The sequence below is a fragment of the Apodemus sylvaticus genome, chromosome 22 (genome assembly GCF_947179515.1).
Source record: "Apodemus sylvaticus chromosome 22, mApoSyl1.1, whole genome shotgun sequence".
NCBI classification, from domain to species: Eukaryota; Metazoa; Chordata; class Mammalia; order Rodentia; family Muridae; genus Apodemus; species Apodemus sylvaticus.
In genome coordinates, this window is record NC_067493.1 from 31,444,947 (window position 1) to 31,460,714 (window position 15,768).

At 47.2% G+C, this 15,768-nt stretch overlaps 1 protein-coding gene across 23 annotated transcripts in view; it reads right to left on the bottom strand.

Moving 5' to 3' along the window:
• The window catches only part of LOC127673101 (paired immunoglobulin-like type 2 receptor beta-2), a 60,347-nt gene extending 48,084 nt beyond the window's left edge, over nt 1–12,263 (bottom strand). For 8 of the 23 annotated variants that reach the window (XM_052168678.1, XM_052168675.1, XM_052168681.1 and 5 more), the window contains exons 1-4: nt 11,770–12,259; nt 11,086–11,472; nt 8,681–8,870; nt 6,881–6,911 (exon numbers count right to left, since the gene is read on the bottom strand). In XM_052168678.1, coding sequence (XP_052024638.1) covers nt 6,899–6,911; nt 8,681–8,870; nt 11,086–11,472; nt 11,770–11,818 — 639 coding nt within the window. In that variant the 5' untranslated portion in view covers nt 11,819–12,259 and the 3' untranslated portion in view covers nt 6,881–6,898. The other 15 variants (XM_052168677.1, XM_052168672.1, XM_052168670.1 and 12 more) reach the window with 9 other exon arrangements.
• Between the last annotated feature and the right edge of the window lie 3,505 nt (nt 12,264–15,768).

Here is a 15,768-nt window from a genome sequence, read left to right on the forward strand (position 1 = left end):
GGCATAAGAACAGATACTGAGGAAATCCAAAAAAATCACCAGATCATATTACAAAAGCCTATACTCAACAAAAGTGGAAAATCTAGAGGAAATGGACAATTTTCTAGACAGATATCAAGTATCAAAGTTAAATAAGTATCAGATAAAGGATCTAAAAAAATCCCAAAGCTCCTAAAGAGATAGAAGAAGTCATTAATAATCACCCAACCACAAAAAGCCCTAAGTGCCTCCTTGAATTCCTGAGGAGCAGTCTCTGTGTTCATCTGCATTGGCTCCTCTCATTCCCAGCTGGTCTGGAAGGACAGCAGGCTCCAGGGACTCAGTCCTTGTGGAGGTCAGGCACGCTTCCCTCCTCATGTTCTCTTTACTGTTCCCTGCACAGGCCTGCCTTCTCCATCTCCCACAGCTGAGAACACTCCCAGTGGGAAGCTCAGGTGAGGCCTGTCCTGGACCACTTACCTTTGCCTCCACCACAGGAAGATCATCAGTCCGTAGAGTGGGATTTGGAAAAGATCTTTATCAATCCTACATCTGATAGAGTGCTGACATCCAATATATACAAAGAACTCAACAAGTTGTATGCCAGAGCACCAAATAATCCTACTAAAAATGGGGTACAGAGCTAAAGAAAGAATTCCCAACTGAGGAATACTGGATGGCTGAGAAACACCTAAAGAAATGTTCAACATCCTTAATCATCAGGGAAATGCAAATCAAAATAACCTTGAGATTCCACCACATACCAGTCAAAATAGCCAAGATCAAAAACTCAGGGGACAGCAAATGCTGGAGAGGATGTAGAGAAAGAGGAACACTCCTTCATTGCTGGTGGGATTGCATGCTGGTACAACCACTCTGGAAATCAGTTTGGCAGTTCCTCAGAAAATTGGACATAGCACTACTTGAAGACCCAGCTATTCCACTCCTGGGCAAATACCCAGAAGATGCTCCAACATGTAATTAGGACACATGCTCCACTATTTCCATAGCAGCCTTATTTATAATAGCCAGAAGCTGGAAAGAACCCAGATGTCCCTCAATGGAGGAATGGATACAGAAAATGTGATGCATTTACACAATGGAGTACTACTCAGCTATTAAAAACAATGAATTCATGAAATTCTTAGGCAAATGTATGGAGCTAGAAACTATCATATTGGGTGAGGTAACCCAATCACAAAAGAGCACACATGGTATGCAATTGCTGATAAGTGGATATTAGTCCCAAAGCTCGGAATATCCAAGATACAAGTCACAGTCCACATGAAGTTCAAGATGAAGGAAGATCAAAGTGTGGACTCTTTGATCATTATTGGAAAGTGGATCAAAATACCCAGGGCTCATACCCAATCAACAGAATGAGAATAGTGTCCCCAATGGAGCAGCTAGAGAGAGGACCCAAGGAGCTGAAGGGGTTTTCACCTTCACAGGATGAACAATAATATGTACAAACCAGTACCCCCAGAGCTCCCAGGGACTAAACCACCAACCAAAGAGTACACATGGAGGGACCCAGGACTCCACCTACATATGTAGCAGATAACCATTTCAGAAATCAATGAGCACAGAGGCCATTAGTCCTGTGAAGGCTCAATTCTCCAGTATAGGAGAATGTAAGTCAGGAAATTGGGGCGGGAGATGGTGAGTAGGGGAGGGGATATGGGGAGAGGTAAAGGTGATTCAATAGGAGGTTTTTGGTGGGGTAATGTGGAAAGGGGTTAACATTTGAAATGTAAATAAATAAAAAATTAAAAAAGAAAAACAAACCCAAAAAACCAAACAAAACCAAAATAAACCAAACCAAAGCAACAAACTCCTCCACATATCAAAATTCCAAGAAACAAAGCAAAGATTCTCCAGGTTGGTAGTCAAGTTGTATGGTGTCCTAATCATAACACCTGAGGGTGTCTTCTGAGCTCTACATTCCTGAGCACACACCTACTTATATGTGTATGTACCTGAGTCTGCACATGTGCACACACACATGCACACACTCACACACACTCTCATATACACGTATGCACACACACGTACATACTTTGTCGCTCGTACGCTCTCTCTCTCTCTCTCTCTCTCTCTGTCTCTCTCTCTCACACACACACACACACCTACACACACACACACACACACAGAGAGAGAGAGAGAGAGAGAGAGAGAGAGAGAGAGAGAGACTATAAGTTCACCTTTAACAGTTGATCAACTTCTACAACTGTACCCAGTCTTCATCATTGACTCTACAGACTCCAGTTCCTGACACTCTCCACAGCATTCAGATTCTGTGATTTTATACCCTACTGTATTATCCTCTGACAGTGGTGAGAGAGAACAGGCTCAAGCTTCCTATTTCTCTCTGAACCCTCCCATTTGAGAAACATCCTTCAGATAAGACATACTGCAGGTTCTGTGGGCTCTGACCCAGCAGATATCCTCATGGATGAAAACTATCCCTCTCTTCTCTATTTCGGTGACACTACCTACCCACACACTTCTTGATTTCTCTTCCGTAGTTGTACAGAGCCATATTGGGGTGTCATGCCACTAGGTAGGAACTTGACATTGATCAAGGTGAACTTCCTCTCCCAGCCTTTGTTGAGCAGGGATTCCTGTGCTAGCCAGGATCCTGCTCCAGCTAAGGTGGAGCTCTCAGAGTGAAGGTGAAGTTCATTGTTTCTCCAGGTCTAGGAATTCCTGAATTAAGCAGGTGACCCACCTATCTGCCTTAGCAGTGGAGCCAGCACCCCAGGAACAGCCAGACTATGCCCCATGAACAGCCAGATCAGTTTCCCAAACACCTCCTGGAATTTGGGGGGGGGAAGGATCTTGTCCCACCTATATATATATTTAGACCTTCATTAAACTTAGGGCCTCAATCAGCAATTGCTTTGTCCTGACCTCCGTTCTTTTTTGCTGTCCCCCCCCCCCCCCCGCCATCTATTCCCAGCTTCTCTTCCAGGGAACCAGTTTGCTGTGGCTGCAGGCAGTTACACCTAGTGACAACATACAGACCCCAGATGGAACCCTAAGATACTTCACCCAGACTGGGACCTGGGGAGAGTGGAGGGGATACTAGAGAGGGTGGTGGAAGGACGGTGGCTGGTGGTGCAGACAGGACACTCAGGCTGCAGCTGCAGCTTTACAATGCACAGTTGCCCTGCTGCCACCTGACCTCATGTTTCTCTCTCGGATGACATCATCATCTTTATCCCTCTCCTCTACTTCCTGCCTCAGCAGGAGCACTAGCTGCAGTCCTGTCCAGGGGAGCTCCCAGGGAAGAGACTCTATACTGTGTTCTAAAGACCCAGTGAGTGGGACTGGGGGACCAGCTCAGCCTCCTCTGATTTGAGGTCTGCCAACTTCTGCAGATAGCCAAGGACAGACACATTTATATATGTGTCATCAAATTTGTGGTCATAGAAACAGAGAAACTCCCCACTTCCCTTCTCAGTAGTAGATATGTAGCTTAAAACAAAACAATCCAAAACCCAAAAACCCCAAACTATTAATAAACTGAGCATGACGGTCAGGACTTCATCCCATTTTGCAAGATGCAGTGTAAAACCCCCCAAAACCGAGGGTGCCCTAGCACCCCACGGCTTGGAAGGCGACCCCCAAATCACTCACAAGAAATGGTCTTGATGCAATAACATGAGAATTTCTTTATTCCAGAATTCTGGGTTCCACCGCCGTATACCCCGCATGGTTAGAGGACTGTGTACCCCGAGTGCCGAATTGCGACTGCTTTTATAAGTTTACAACAAAGCCTGTGAATCAAAAACCAATCATTTCTTAGCATGGAGAGCCTGCGAAGTGTGAGCCAATCGATTTGTACCACTCTGTAGTTTTTAGGCCAATCAGTTTAAATTATTGGAGCCCACACTCAGTGGACCAATTAGTTTCCTATTTTCTTGGATGTCTATAGCTGTGTAAACTCCTGGATAGGGTTAATGGTGTAGGCAGTTTACTGAAGCAAGATAAGCTTCGCCCATTTCCAGTTACCTTACGGGCCCAGGATCACCTATTCAAGGCCTTTTTGCCTAGGTCTTAAAGGGTGAACTCTGGAATCTGACCTTTTACTTAGTTTCTAACAAACAGCACAAAGAGCAGGCTCTGGAATATGAAGTATTTGGGGCTCCTTAGAAGGCCAGAGTTAGGCTGTATTTTCTATTCTTTCAGCAGGAGCAGGGGTACTGTGAAATTCGGGGCCAACCTCGGTCTACATAGCAAGTTTCAGAACAGTCAGATCTAGAAAGTAAAGACTTAGAACTATATAGTAGAGAGACCCCTTTCCCAAAACAGAAACACACATCAAACAGTGATCAACCAAACAACAAAAATCCTAAACAATTGACATTTACAATATTTGTATGTGAACTGAAGAGGAAACTGGTATCATCTTCAAGTTCTCTATCCCTAACAAAAAGGGAACCAGCATATGGCCTTTCTCCATGACCTCTCTGTCTGGAGCTTTGGTTAGCTTTGTTGTTGGTTTCAAGACAAAGTCTCATGTTACTCAGGCTGGCCTCAAACTCAAGAGGTAGTAACTAAAGCTACTCTTTCAGCGGTCTCAAGCTTTGTAATTTGTGGGTCAAGATTTCCTCATGTTTGCGTAATCCCAACCATAAAACTATTTCATTGGTATTTCATGACTGTGATTTTGCTATTGTTATGATTGTGATTGCCTCCTGTAAAAGTGTTGTTCTACCCTCAAAGGGGTGGCGACCCACAGGTTGAGAACCAGTACTCCAACTGATAATGTTCTCATCACTTCTTGTCAATAGTTGGGATGACAGGCATGCTACAATGCACAATTTCCTCTGGCACTTTGTGCTACTGAGTAGTTCAGTCTAGGGAACATATATTCCAATAACTGTTAGCCAGGGTAGAAGCCAATGTCTGTTCCGTACTTGGATCATAATGTTCCTGTTTGGTAGATCAGAGACACAGTCTCCTAAGTCTATTCAACTGGGGATAAGTACCTCTGTGATGTTGAGAATGTTGGCTCTTTGTAAGTCTTTGCTGTGGGCTTGATGTGTTTTTCCATTTTGAACAATGAGAAAGATCCTGGGGATTCCCATGACCATTTGAGCAACTGCATTAAGGCCCCTTCTCAGTGGGCAGATGTCTTTGGTGTGACCTCACAAATGGATGACTTTAGATGACTGCACAGACCACCATCATGGCATCCTGCTGTGTGAACACTTTGGGGATGCTCAGAGGAAACCCCACCCCAGCTCCCAAGGTCACTGTGCCCATGAGAACTGCTGAGTTTAGTTCAGGAGGCTTGGATGCAGTCACAACCACAGCAGACTCCTCATAGCTGCTCTGGGACACATTCATTTTACCACAAGATGTCTTGGTGATCTCTTCATGACCCCAGTTATCTGCAGCTGGTCTCATGGGATTGGAGAACATTTTCCCAATGACCCTGCAAAGGCCCATGCATGACACTCATTTGAGGCTTGTGATTGGTTGACTGGAGCTGCATCTGTGTGTCACTGCAGCTGTGGGTCACTCTGTTTGGTCGATGGCCATTCATCTCTTCTGCCTACTACAGAAGCCTGGTTTCTCTCTAATTTTGGTCAGTCAAGATGGGTTCCTGTGCCCCCTACAAGCTTTATTTTAGAGACTGACCAGCTGACTATTAAATGTTAAGAAAGATTCTGGACAGAGAGAGAAGTTTTGTCCTAAGAAAGACCAAAAAGGCTAGGTTATCAACATAATAAGAAATGAGTAAATGAGTGTATATAGTTGGGTGTATAAGCAAAGGAAGTCCAATATGGGATCCAAGAAAGACGTGGTCTGTCACTGGATGTGAAACATTGAAAGGTCAGAGCTGTGGATGAAATAGCAGTGTCGCGGATTTAAGGGAGAGAGGAACCCGGATTCTGAGACAGTGGTTATCAATGCAGACCATAGTCCTTGCATCTTTCCCTGTGACCTACATCCTGGACACAATGAGCAACTCTCTGAGAGGTGTCATGTGTAACAAGGGGTGAGGGCTCAAGAGAAACACTGAGGTAGATTACTGGGAGCAAGACATTTATTAAAATTGTCAATAACTCCATGAGTAGACAGAGAACAGCACAGTCAGGCTGTCAGGACCAGCAACATACAGGATGACCTGGGTTTCGAGGAGAGGGCATCAGAGCCCACATGTCTAAAGAGTGGGGTATCTTCTTATATCTATCAGAAAATGGTGATGTTTCACAGCAGAATCCTGCAGCCATGAGCTCTGATTCCCAGAGAGGAGACATTGAAATGGTGGGATGCAGGGTGTGTGCTAACCAATAACTACTTAGATGTAAACTCACTTCCTGGTAAGAGATCCTGGCACTGGGAGGTCTGTTAGCCAGGGACTTAGAGATGATGTCTCATCAAGAGCCTGAGGGTGACTCTGAGAGGCAAAGGACAATTACCCAGAGTCAGTTTTCTCTGTACCTTTAGGCCACTGGGCTAGGCAGCAGGCTCCATTTCCTGCTGAGCTCTCTCACTGGCACACACTACTTTTGGTTCAGTAATATGTGATTTAAAATAGTTCACATCAAATCAATTTAGAAAATGTTATGACCGTGATTTGTCACCTTCAGCAACCCCCCTCATTTTAAAGACATGATCTTTCATTGGCCTGAAACTCACCAATTGTAGACTATGTGGACAGCCAACCCATGACTGCATGCCTTTTGCTTGACCAGGTCTGGGATTGCAAATTCCTGACAAAGCCCTGGATTATACTGTGTGAACTCTGAATCTATCAAACTCAGGTCCTCCTACCCATGTCCCATGCTTTTCTCCTGAATCATCTCTCTGTCTCCCTTGTATGTCTCTCACAGTGACCTTCCCAGCAGCCCCTCAGCTGTCCCTTGGGGTGACAGGCACTCACCTGGCTGGGGTTTAGGCTTTAGTCTGCTGGCCTGTGGGAGAAGAGACAGTGTCAGTGTGTCAGCCATGCTGGTTCTCCATCCTGCCTCTCAGCTGTTCTCTGTGTTCAGACAACATGAGGAGCTCAGGACAGCAAACACCTCTGCTGTGGCCAGGCAGGGACAGGTCTGAGAGTCACCAGGACCTGAGGACAGTAGTCAGCTGACTTCTGTAGCACACAGCAAGACAGAGGATTGACTACTAGTGTACTGGTCTACGTCCTGTCTCCCTTCCCCACCTTGCCCTGCTCTGGTCCCTTGACACATCTCTGCCTCCTCTGCCCTGCACTCCCCATGTCTCCCTTTTGTCTCCCTGGACTCCGGCTCTCAGGCTCTCCCTCTCAGTGCAGACTGCTGCTCCATCCAGACTCAGCTCATGGTGTGAATCCCAATCAGACTTCTGCTGCTTTTCTACCTCTTAGTTGCTGTTGGCTGTATGGGAGGCCTGGGCCTTCCTGAAAGCGAGGGCTACATTTTCACAGCTTCATTCTTGACTTTCCAATACATGTCACTACCTACTCATCTCTGCCCTTGTCTGGCATCTTCCAGTCTCCCTGGCTTTAAATCTGCTCTGAACCCCATCTACACTGGGCTCTTGTGTTGTGTGTTCAAAGTCTCATGGAGCCCATGTTTGCCTTCAGCTTGCTATGTAACTGTAGATGGCCTTGAGCTCCTGAAGCTCCTCCCTGTCCTTCCCCAGTGCTGGGACTCGGGTGTCCCTCACTGTGTCCCCAGGTGTGTTTCTTAGAATACTTATGAGTGTGAGCAGACATCTTTACAAACTGCTCTAAATTTAGAATGGAGTAGAGATTGCATTGAATTTTGTGTGAAGTGTGTGTGTGTGTGTGTGTGTGTGTGTGTGTGTGTGTGTGTGTGTTGTGTCTGTGTGTGTTGTAAGGACTTACTGTATAAAATTTTCTATTCTATGACCATCTTTACACTTTTAACTATTTCCTTAATCTTTAAGTTTAATTTCGGGCTGCATGTGTGTCTAGGTGTGTGTCTGGATGTGTGCACACACATGTGTATGGTACTATACAACTTTGGAGGTTGTTCTTCAGGAGCATTCCACCATTGTTACTGAGACAGCTCTGTCTTTGGCTTTCCCCCACCCGCTGGCCAAGGCTGGCAGCACAGTGACCCAGGGATCCTAGTGAGTCAGCCTGTCCCAGTGTCTGACAGCTCTATGTGCTTCCTGAGGATGGAGCCCATGTCCCAGTGTTAGTGGGGCAAACATGTCAAGTGAGCCCCTCACTGGCTCTTTGTAACCTTGCTCTGTAGTGCTTGGTTTTAGTGTCTGAATCTTGAACCTCCGTCAGGTTTTAGGTCTTTCCCTTTACACTGTCTTTTCATCTGTAGGTCTATTACACACCTGCTCTTAATTTCCATTTTGATCCCACATGCCCAACTCAAAGACGTGTCACCTTTACTCCTGTGACATGTTGTCTCTGAATGCTGGTCTGCTCTCAGACCTTCTTTAGCAGCCACAGCTCTTTCCGAATGAGCAGTCAGCCCTGAGGCCCCTGCGTGCCTCCTTGGATTCCTGAGGAGCAGGCTCTGTGTTCATCTGCATTGGCTCCTCTCATTCCCAGCTGGTCTGGAAGGACAGCAGGCTCCAGGGACTCAGTCCTTGTGGAGGTCAGACACGCTTCCCTCCTCCTGTTCTCTTTACTGTTCCCTGCACAGGCCTGCCTTCTCCATCTCCCACAGCTCAGAACACTCCCAGTGGGAAGCTCAGGTGAGGCCTGTCCTAGACCACTTACCTTTGCCTCCACCACAGGAAGATCATCAGTCCGTAGAGTGGGATTATGACCACAGCCTTGACTACGACCATTGCGACCATGGCTCCCAGGTTGAGCAGGGAAGGATTCCCCTGGTCCCCTGTGTCCTCCAGGCCAGCTGTGGTGACTGCAGAGGTGATGGTGGAGGGGCTCCTCATGGTGGTGCTGAGTTCTGGGGAGAGATGAGAGGTGAGCAGACCCTCCCTGGATGAGGCGGTTGTGTCATTTTTCTTCTGCTCTGTGGGATGTGGGATGGGCAACGCTGTCAGAAGTTCACACAGGGACCGGAGCAGATGCTTAAGGCTGAGACTCTAGGGGAGCAAGCTCAAATGCACAGTCCCCAACTCCTCTGGCTGTGTCTGCAGATTTTCATTTGGACACAGATAACTAAGTCAGAGAAATGCATCAGTTTTTCACTTAAATATATGCAACATAAAGATATGATGAGTTCTTAGAGAATTTGCTACTTGGAACCTGAGTTTGCTCCCTAGCATCCATATGAAGAACATGGTTAAGCAGGCAGGACCTTTAATCCTAGTCCACGAGGCAGAGGCAGGCAGATCAATGTGAGCTCACAGGGAGCCTGGTCTATGTGTCTAGTTCCAAACCAACAGAGCTGAGTGAGCTGTCATCCTAGTACTGAGGAGGTGGAGACAGGCTTGTCCCTGGGGCTCACTGGCCAGCAACCTAGTCTCCATGGGAAACTTGAAGCCAGTGAGAACCTGTCCCAACAAATATGGTGGATGAGACCCTAAACTCTCCTGTAGCCTCAACTACATAGACAAATATGCACACACACACACACACAGAGAGAGAGAGAGAGAGAGAGAGAGAGAGAGAGAGAGAGATCTGACTTAAAAGACTCACATGTTTACAGACACTGAACTGAATATACCAAAGTGTGTAACAGAAAAATAACAATTTAGCCATATGTGTACAGCTCAGTTCAGGGCAGAATACATTCCTTTGCTTTACAAACATCACTAAGAATAATATTGCCCACATTTATCTATTTGCGAATTATAGACCAGTGGTTCTCAAACTGTGTATCCTCCCAACAAGGATTGCATAACCGATATCACACATATCAGTTACTTATATTGTGATTCATATCAGTAGGAAAATTAAAGTTACAAAGAAGCAATGACAGACTTGTATGCGTGTGTGTCCCCATGACATGAGGAACTGTATAAAAGACTTGAGCACCAGGAAGGAGGAGAAGCCCAGAGCTAGACACAGATGTGAACTGGCTCCTCCCTCTCTGTCCTGAGTCCGGGCAGCTGCTCTCTCACTTTACCTCAGGTCAGCATGGCAGCTGTGGCCTGCAGAGATAACTGTGCTGTGGGCATCCTCTCCTAGGGTGACTGTATACAGTCAGGAGCCAACTCGGGGTGTGGTGGCACATGCTATAACGCCCACACTCAGGAGACAGAGGCCAGGGAGATTGCTGTGAGTTCAAGGCCAGATGGGTCTAAGTAGTCAGTATTCAGACACCCAGGGCTACATGCAGAGATCCCGACATAAAATAAAACATGAATAAATGAATAAATAAATAAAGCAGAAGAAAGAAAAAGAGAAACGAAGAAGTACTTAAGTTAAAAAGGGGTGGGGTAAAGCCAAAGAGCAAGGTTATAAGAAGAGTGCAGCCACACAGGGTCCCCTCTGCTGTAGGACCATGTAGAGGAACACACAGTGACCACGCTGGGCCTCACGGCTCCCAGTCCAGGGAACCACAGTTACTCCTGAATCAGAGGGGCTGGAGAGATCACAAGACACAGCAGCCTTATCATGAAAGGGCAGACATTTTCTTCTTCAGTATCTAATTACTGAAGAGCCTAAGGAGAGAAGACAGATGTGTTCTGGGGAGCTGGAGGAAAAATGAGGGACTGTGGAGACAGGTGTCAGTTACACTTAGACCAGAGGACACTAGAAAATGCAACGCCCCCCCCCCCCACACACACACGCTATATGTTCTGAGCTGAGGTCAGAGCCGTGTGGAGATGCTGCAGACACGGACCAACTGGAGCCCTGACACAGGACGGAGAGAGTCAGCTCCATCCTGGAGAAGTTCATCCACACTGAGGTCATGGGGTAAAAGTGGGCAGGACAGTAGTGTTAGATTTGGAACAAAAAGGGAGTGAGCTATGGAGTGGGGCACATGCTGATGCCCAGAGTGGGGTGTGGTTCTGTCAGAGCAGACAATGACAGACCAGGGCAGAGGAGGCAGCAAAGACTTGTCACAACTACAAGGAATGATGCTGTTGGCAGAGGTGTGGACAGAGCCTTGGTAAAGGAATATGAAAGGAAGGTCAGCGTTAGGAAGCCTGAGGTGACATGTAGGGGACAAGGAAGGCACAGGTGTCAAAGTCTGAGCCATGGTGACTCACCATGTGTCACATTGAGTTGGGTCCCAGGAATAGACTGCCAAACCTTTATGCCTTCTGTTGTTAGCAGAAAAACACGGCAGAAGTATGTGGTCTGGTCAGTTTCCTTTAAGTTCAGGATTCTGAGGACTCCGGATGTCTGACCCTGTGTCCAGTTCAGGATGAGCCGGTCCTTGAAGTGCTCATGTATGAAAGGCAGGGTGGAGTTGTAGATGGATTCCCCATGGTAGTGCTTCCATCTCCAGGCGATGCTCATCTTTGGGTCCTTGGCCAACTCCCAGGGGAAGTAGAAGGAGAAGGGGATCTCGATGGATCCGCCCTGGACCCCAGAGAGGTTTGCTGGTTGGTTGACCGCATAGTCATTTTCTCTGCTGGTTCCTGAAGAGTTCCCTGGGAAGGATGGGGAGAATCTGAAGGCAGTGCAGGGATGGAAGGACAACCAGAGCATCCTGAGCCTTCATCCACTGGCAGGGGTGGGACATGGGGCAGGACTGTCCCTATGGCTGGTGGGACAGGGAAGACAGGGGTGGTCTGGGTTGGGCTCCTTCTGAGGGATGAGCTCTCTTGTGACAGAGAGGCCTAGCTGGCCATTTTACCAAACAACTCTTGCCATGATAGCCCTCTCTTCCCAGCCCCACTGGCCCCTCCTGTGGTTAAGTCCCTGCTAATGAGGTTCCCACCACTCACCAGTGTGCAGACAAGCTGCTGACAGCAGAAGAAGCAGCATCTGAGCCATGGCCAGAGTCCCTCCAAGTCATCAGACCACCAAAGCCTACAGGTAGGAGAGGATGCCTTGTGAGGCAACACTGGGGTGCTCAGGAGTCCAGAGAGAATCAGGGTAAAGTGAGACAGATCCCAGGCCTGCTTAAGTGGAGGACTGAGTGGAGACAGCTCTCCAAATCTCAACCTCCTTGTGACCAGCAACTTCCTTTAATGATCTGACTTCTTCTTTTCTCATGTTGCAGAAGATCTGTCCTTGTAGTCACTGACAAGATGGACGGCCCCTTGGGCCCAGCCCCCATTGTTGGCTGGGACACATGGCCTTGTCCTCAGCAGGCAGGACTCTCCTCTCTTTCACCCTGACCTGCCCTGTCTACTCTTTTCTATTTCCCTATGTGGTTTGTAATCTCTCTGTCTCCTTTATTCTATTTTCTCTATTCCTTCCCTCCCCTTCCTCAGCCTCTCTCTTATTTATCTGGTTGTCTGAGCCTGTCTCTAGTAATCTCACATAATGAAGCTGGCAGTCTCTAAACCACTTCAGACACAATGAGGAAGGTTGAAATGAGGAACCACATTTATGCCCAGCCCTAGTATGGTGCCCACTCGCCCCTTGCACTGCTCCCCCGCATCTATCTGCTCTTTGCCCTTTCTTGCCATCAGCGACCTTTCACAGTGCCCAGGCAGAGCCAAGGCCTGGTGGATCCCCTCCACCTTGCCCTGATCCCTGTGGCAGGACGGTGACTCTAAGGCTACTCCAGTTACTAAACGATCTTTTCTACCCCAGCCCCCTGCAATAACACTCACTCAGAAGAGGATAGCAAGGATCAGAGAAGCCCTGCACATGTCACATGACAGTCACGTGGCTCATTGACTGGATTTTAGTCACATTGAGTTCGTGGAGTCTTCCATTCCACACAGAGACTTCAGGCGGCCTGCTCAGCGCAGCCTCTGAGGGGCTCTTTCCACAAAGCTCTTGAGTGACTCCCTCTAGTTATGGTCACACCAGAACCTTCTCTGGACTAAGTGGGCACACACGGCTCAGAGCAGCCATGTGTCACTCAAGACATGTCTTGGGACATGACTGACAGTGGACACAGCTGGCCTGTGACTTGGGTGCAGACATGAGAGGTTGGGGCAGACGCTCTGGTGAACTTAGTGATTGGTTCTAAAATGGTTCATCCTAGCATCCCCATGACATGGTTTCTTGGTATTTTGATATGTTGTTTTTGTTATTTTGATTTGCTTTTTTTATCTTTTATTGTTTGTTGTTTTAGTTTCTTTGCATGTTTTGTTGGGGTTTTCTTTCTTAGACAAATTTTTACTGTGTACTCCTTGCTTCCCTGAAACTGAATATATAGACCAGGCTAGCTTCAAACTGATAGAGATCCATTTGTCTCTTTTCTGCCTCTAACTCCCAAAAAGCTAGAATTAAAGGAATAGAGGAGCAAGCCTGCCTTGGGCTTTATTTTTTTTAATTGCACTTACTTATTGTGGAAGCCAGGGGGCACATGTATTATTGCCTAAGGCACAGCTGTGTTCTCACACTGCACTCTGACAACCTGTATGATTCCAGGGTATGCAGAAGCGCCTAGTGTGCACAGCAAAATCCCAGGGTGCTCTTTGACAGAAAGAGCCCCTCCCCTGGGAAAGCAGTATGACCCCAGGGCAGTCACTGGAATTGGGGAGACAGGATGACACTCCAGGAGACTGATGACAGCATCCTAGGCAGTACCACTCCCCACAGCAGGATCGCGATGGGGATTCAACACGAACAGAGACTCTTGGGATTCAGGATCCAGCAGGTGGCAGGAACAGGGCCTTAGGAGCAGCTGGGCTCCTGCAGAACCTACCAGAACCTGTTGAGTAAAACTGCTACGGTCGAACACATGACATATGGCAGACTTGTCAGGTCCAACCCCTTCTTGGGTGCATTAACAAGCATGTGACCTTTACCCAGAGATCACGGAGAATAAGGTAAATGAAGATGAAATATGGAGGTGAGGATTCATGACTTAGAGGGCATTTTTGAAGACCTCATGGCTGCTATAGATGTGGTTCATCTGGTGCAGTGCTTAATTGCCTGGGATGCACAGAACCAAAGGCTTGATGTCCAATAGGAGATAAAGACACATGATGGTGCACATCTGTAATCCCAGTTCATAAGAGGAGCAAACAAGTGGATCTGGAGTCCTTCATGGTCATCTTTGGCTACATAATACTTTCAAGGACCAGCTTCTGCTGCTTGGAATACAATTTAAACACACACACAAAGTTCCATAGTGCTGCCAATGTCCTGTTTGATCTTCCATCTAGGCCAATTTATCTCAATGGCTTTTGCCTCAATGTCTTCAGGGGGACTCTGGACACTGAAATCTGTCTGTGTGCAGCAGGCAGTGAGGTCATGGGAGGTTGTGTTTGGCTCAGGAAAAGATCTTAAGCCTGCAGAAACCATGAGGAAGGCAGAGAAGGAGATATAGGCGGGGGCAGGCTTCATAGTCAAATGCAGGGAATCGTGGACAAGGTGATCAATGCCAGGCAAGCTAAGGAAACGAGAAGATGCCTCTGTACATGTCACTCAGGAAGAATGATGCCACTTCCTCTGATACAATCATGTCTTCCTGCCTTTCAGGAAGCTGATGGCACTATGTGGGAAGGGTAGGAAGTGCTCTTTAGAACCAGCACTGAAGCCACCACAGCCTCTGCCCCAACCTCTCATGTCTCCAACCAAGTCATAGGCAAGCTGTGTCCACTGTCAGACATGACCTATGTCTTATGTCATGAGTGACACATGGCTGCTTTGAACCTTCATTGACCACATGTTCCAAAGGAGTTTCTGGTGTGACCACAACTAGAGGGAGTCATTCAAGGGATTTATGAAAAGAGCCTCCTCAGTGACTGAGCTGAGGAGACAGATGGAAGTCTCTATGTGAAAAGTAAGACTCCAAGAACTCAATGTGACTAAAGTCCACTTAATCAGTCCTGTGGCTGTCATGTGACATGTGCCAGGGCTTCTCTGATTTTTAGCATCCTCTTTTGATTGAGTGTTATGGTGGTGGGGAAGGCAGAAAGGATTCTTTAGAAACTGGAGTAGCACAAGGCGTGGTGGCGCATGCCTGTAATCCCAGCACTTGGGAGGCAGAGGCAGGCAGATTTCTGAGTTCGAGGCCAGCCTGGTCTACAGAGTGAGTTCTAGGACATCCAGGGCTATACAGAGAAACCCTGTCTTGAAATACCAGAAAGAAAGAAAGAAAGAAAGAAAGAAAGAAAGAAAGAAAGAAAGAAAGAAAGAAAGAAAGAAAGAAAGAAAGAAAGAAAGAAAGAAAGAAAGAAAGAAAGAAAGAAAGGAAGAAAGAAAGAAAGAAAGAAGAGAAAAAAGAAACTGGAATAGCTTTAGAGTCACTGTCCAAGAAGCCAAGGGAAGTTGGAGACTGTGCTACAAGGAGTATGCCAAGGCAGAGAGAGTCTACAGGCCTTGATTCTGCCAGAGCACTGTGAAGGCTCCCTAAAAGATCAGAAAATGACAAAGAGAAGATGGGGGCAGGGAGGGAGAAGGAGGAGCAGGGTAAGGGGGTCACTGTGCTAGGGCTGGGGATTGAATGGGTTTCCTCATCACCATCTTCCTCATTGTGTCTGAACTGGTTCAGAGACTGACAACTACATTGCATGAGATTATTAGAGAGAGACCTACACAACTATCATGGTAGAGATACAATGAGAAAGATTGAGGACAGGGAGGGAAGGAATAGAGGAAATATAGAGAAAAGGAGACAGAGATTACAAGCCCCATGGGGAATGGAAAACGTAGACAAGGCAGAAGGTCAAGGTGGAAAAGAGGAGAACCAGTCATGCCAAGGTCTAGGCCATGTCTCCCAGCCAACAATGGTGGCTGGGCACGAGAGCTCAGTTATGTTGTCAGTGACCACAAGGGCGGATCTTCTGCAACACGGGAAAAGAAGAAGCCAGATC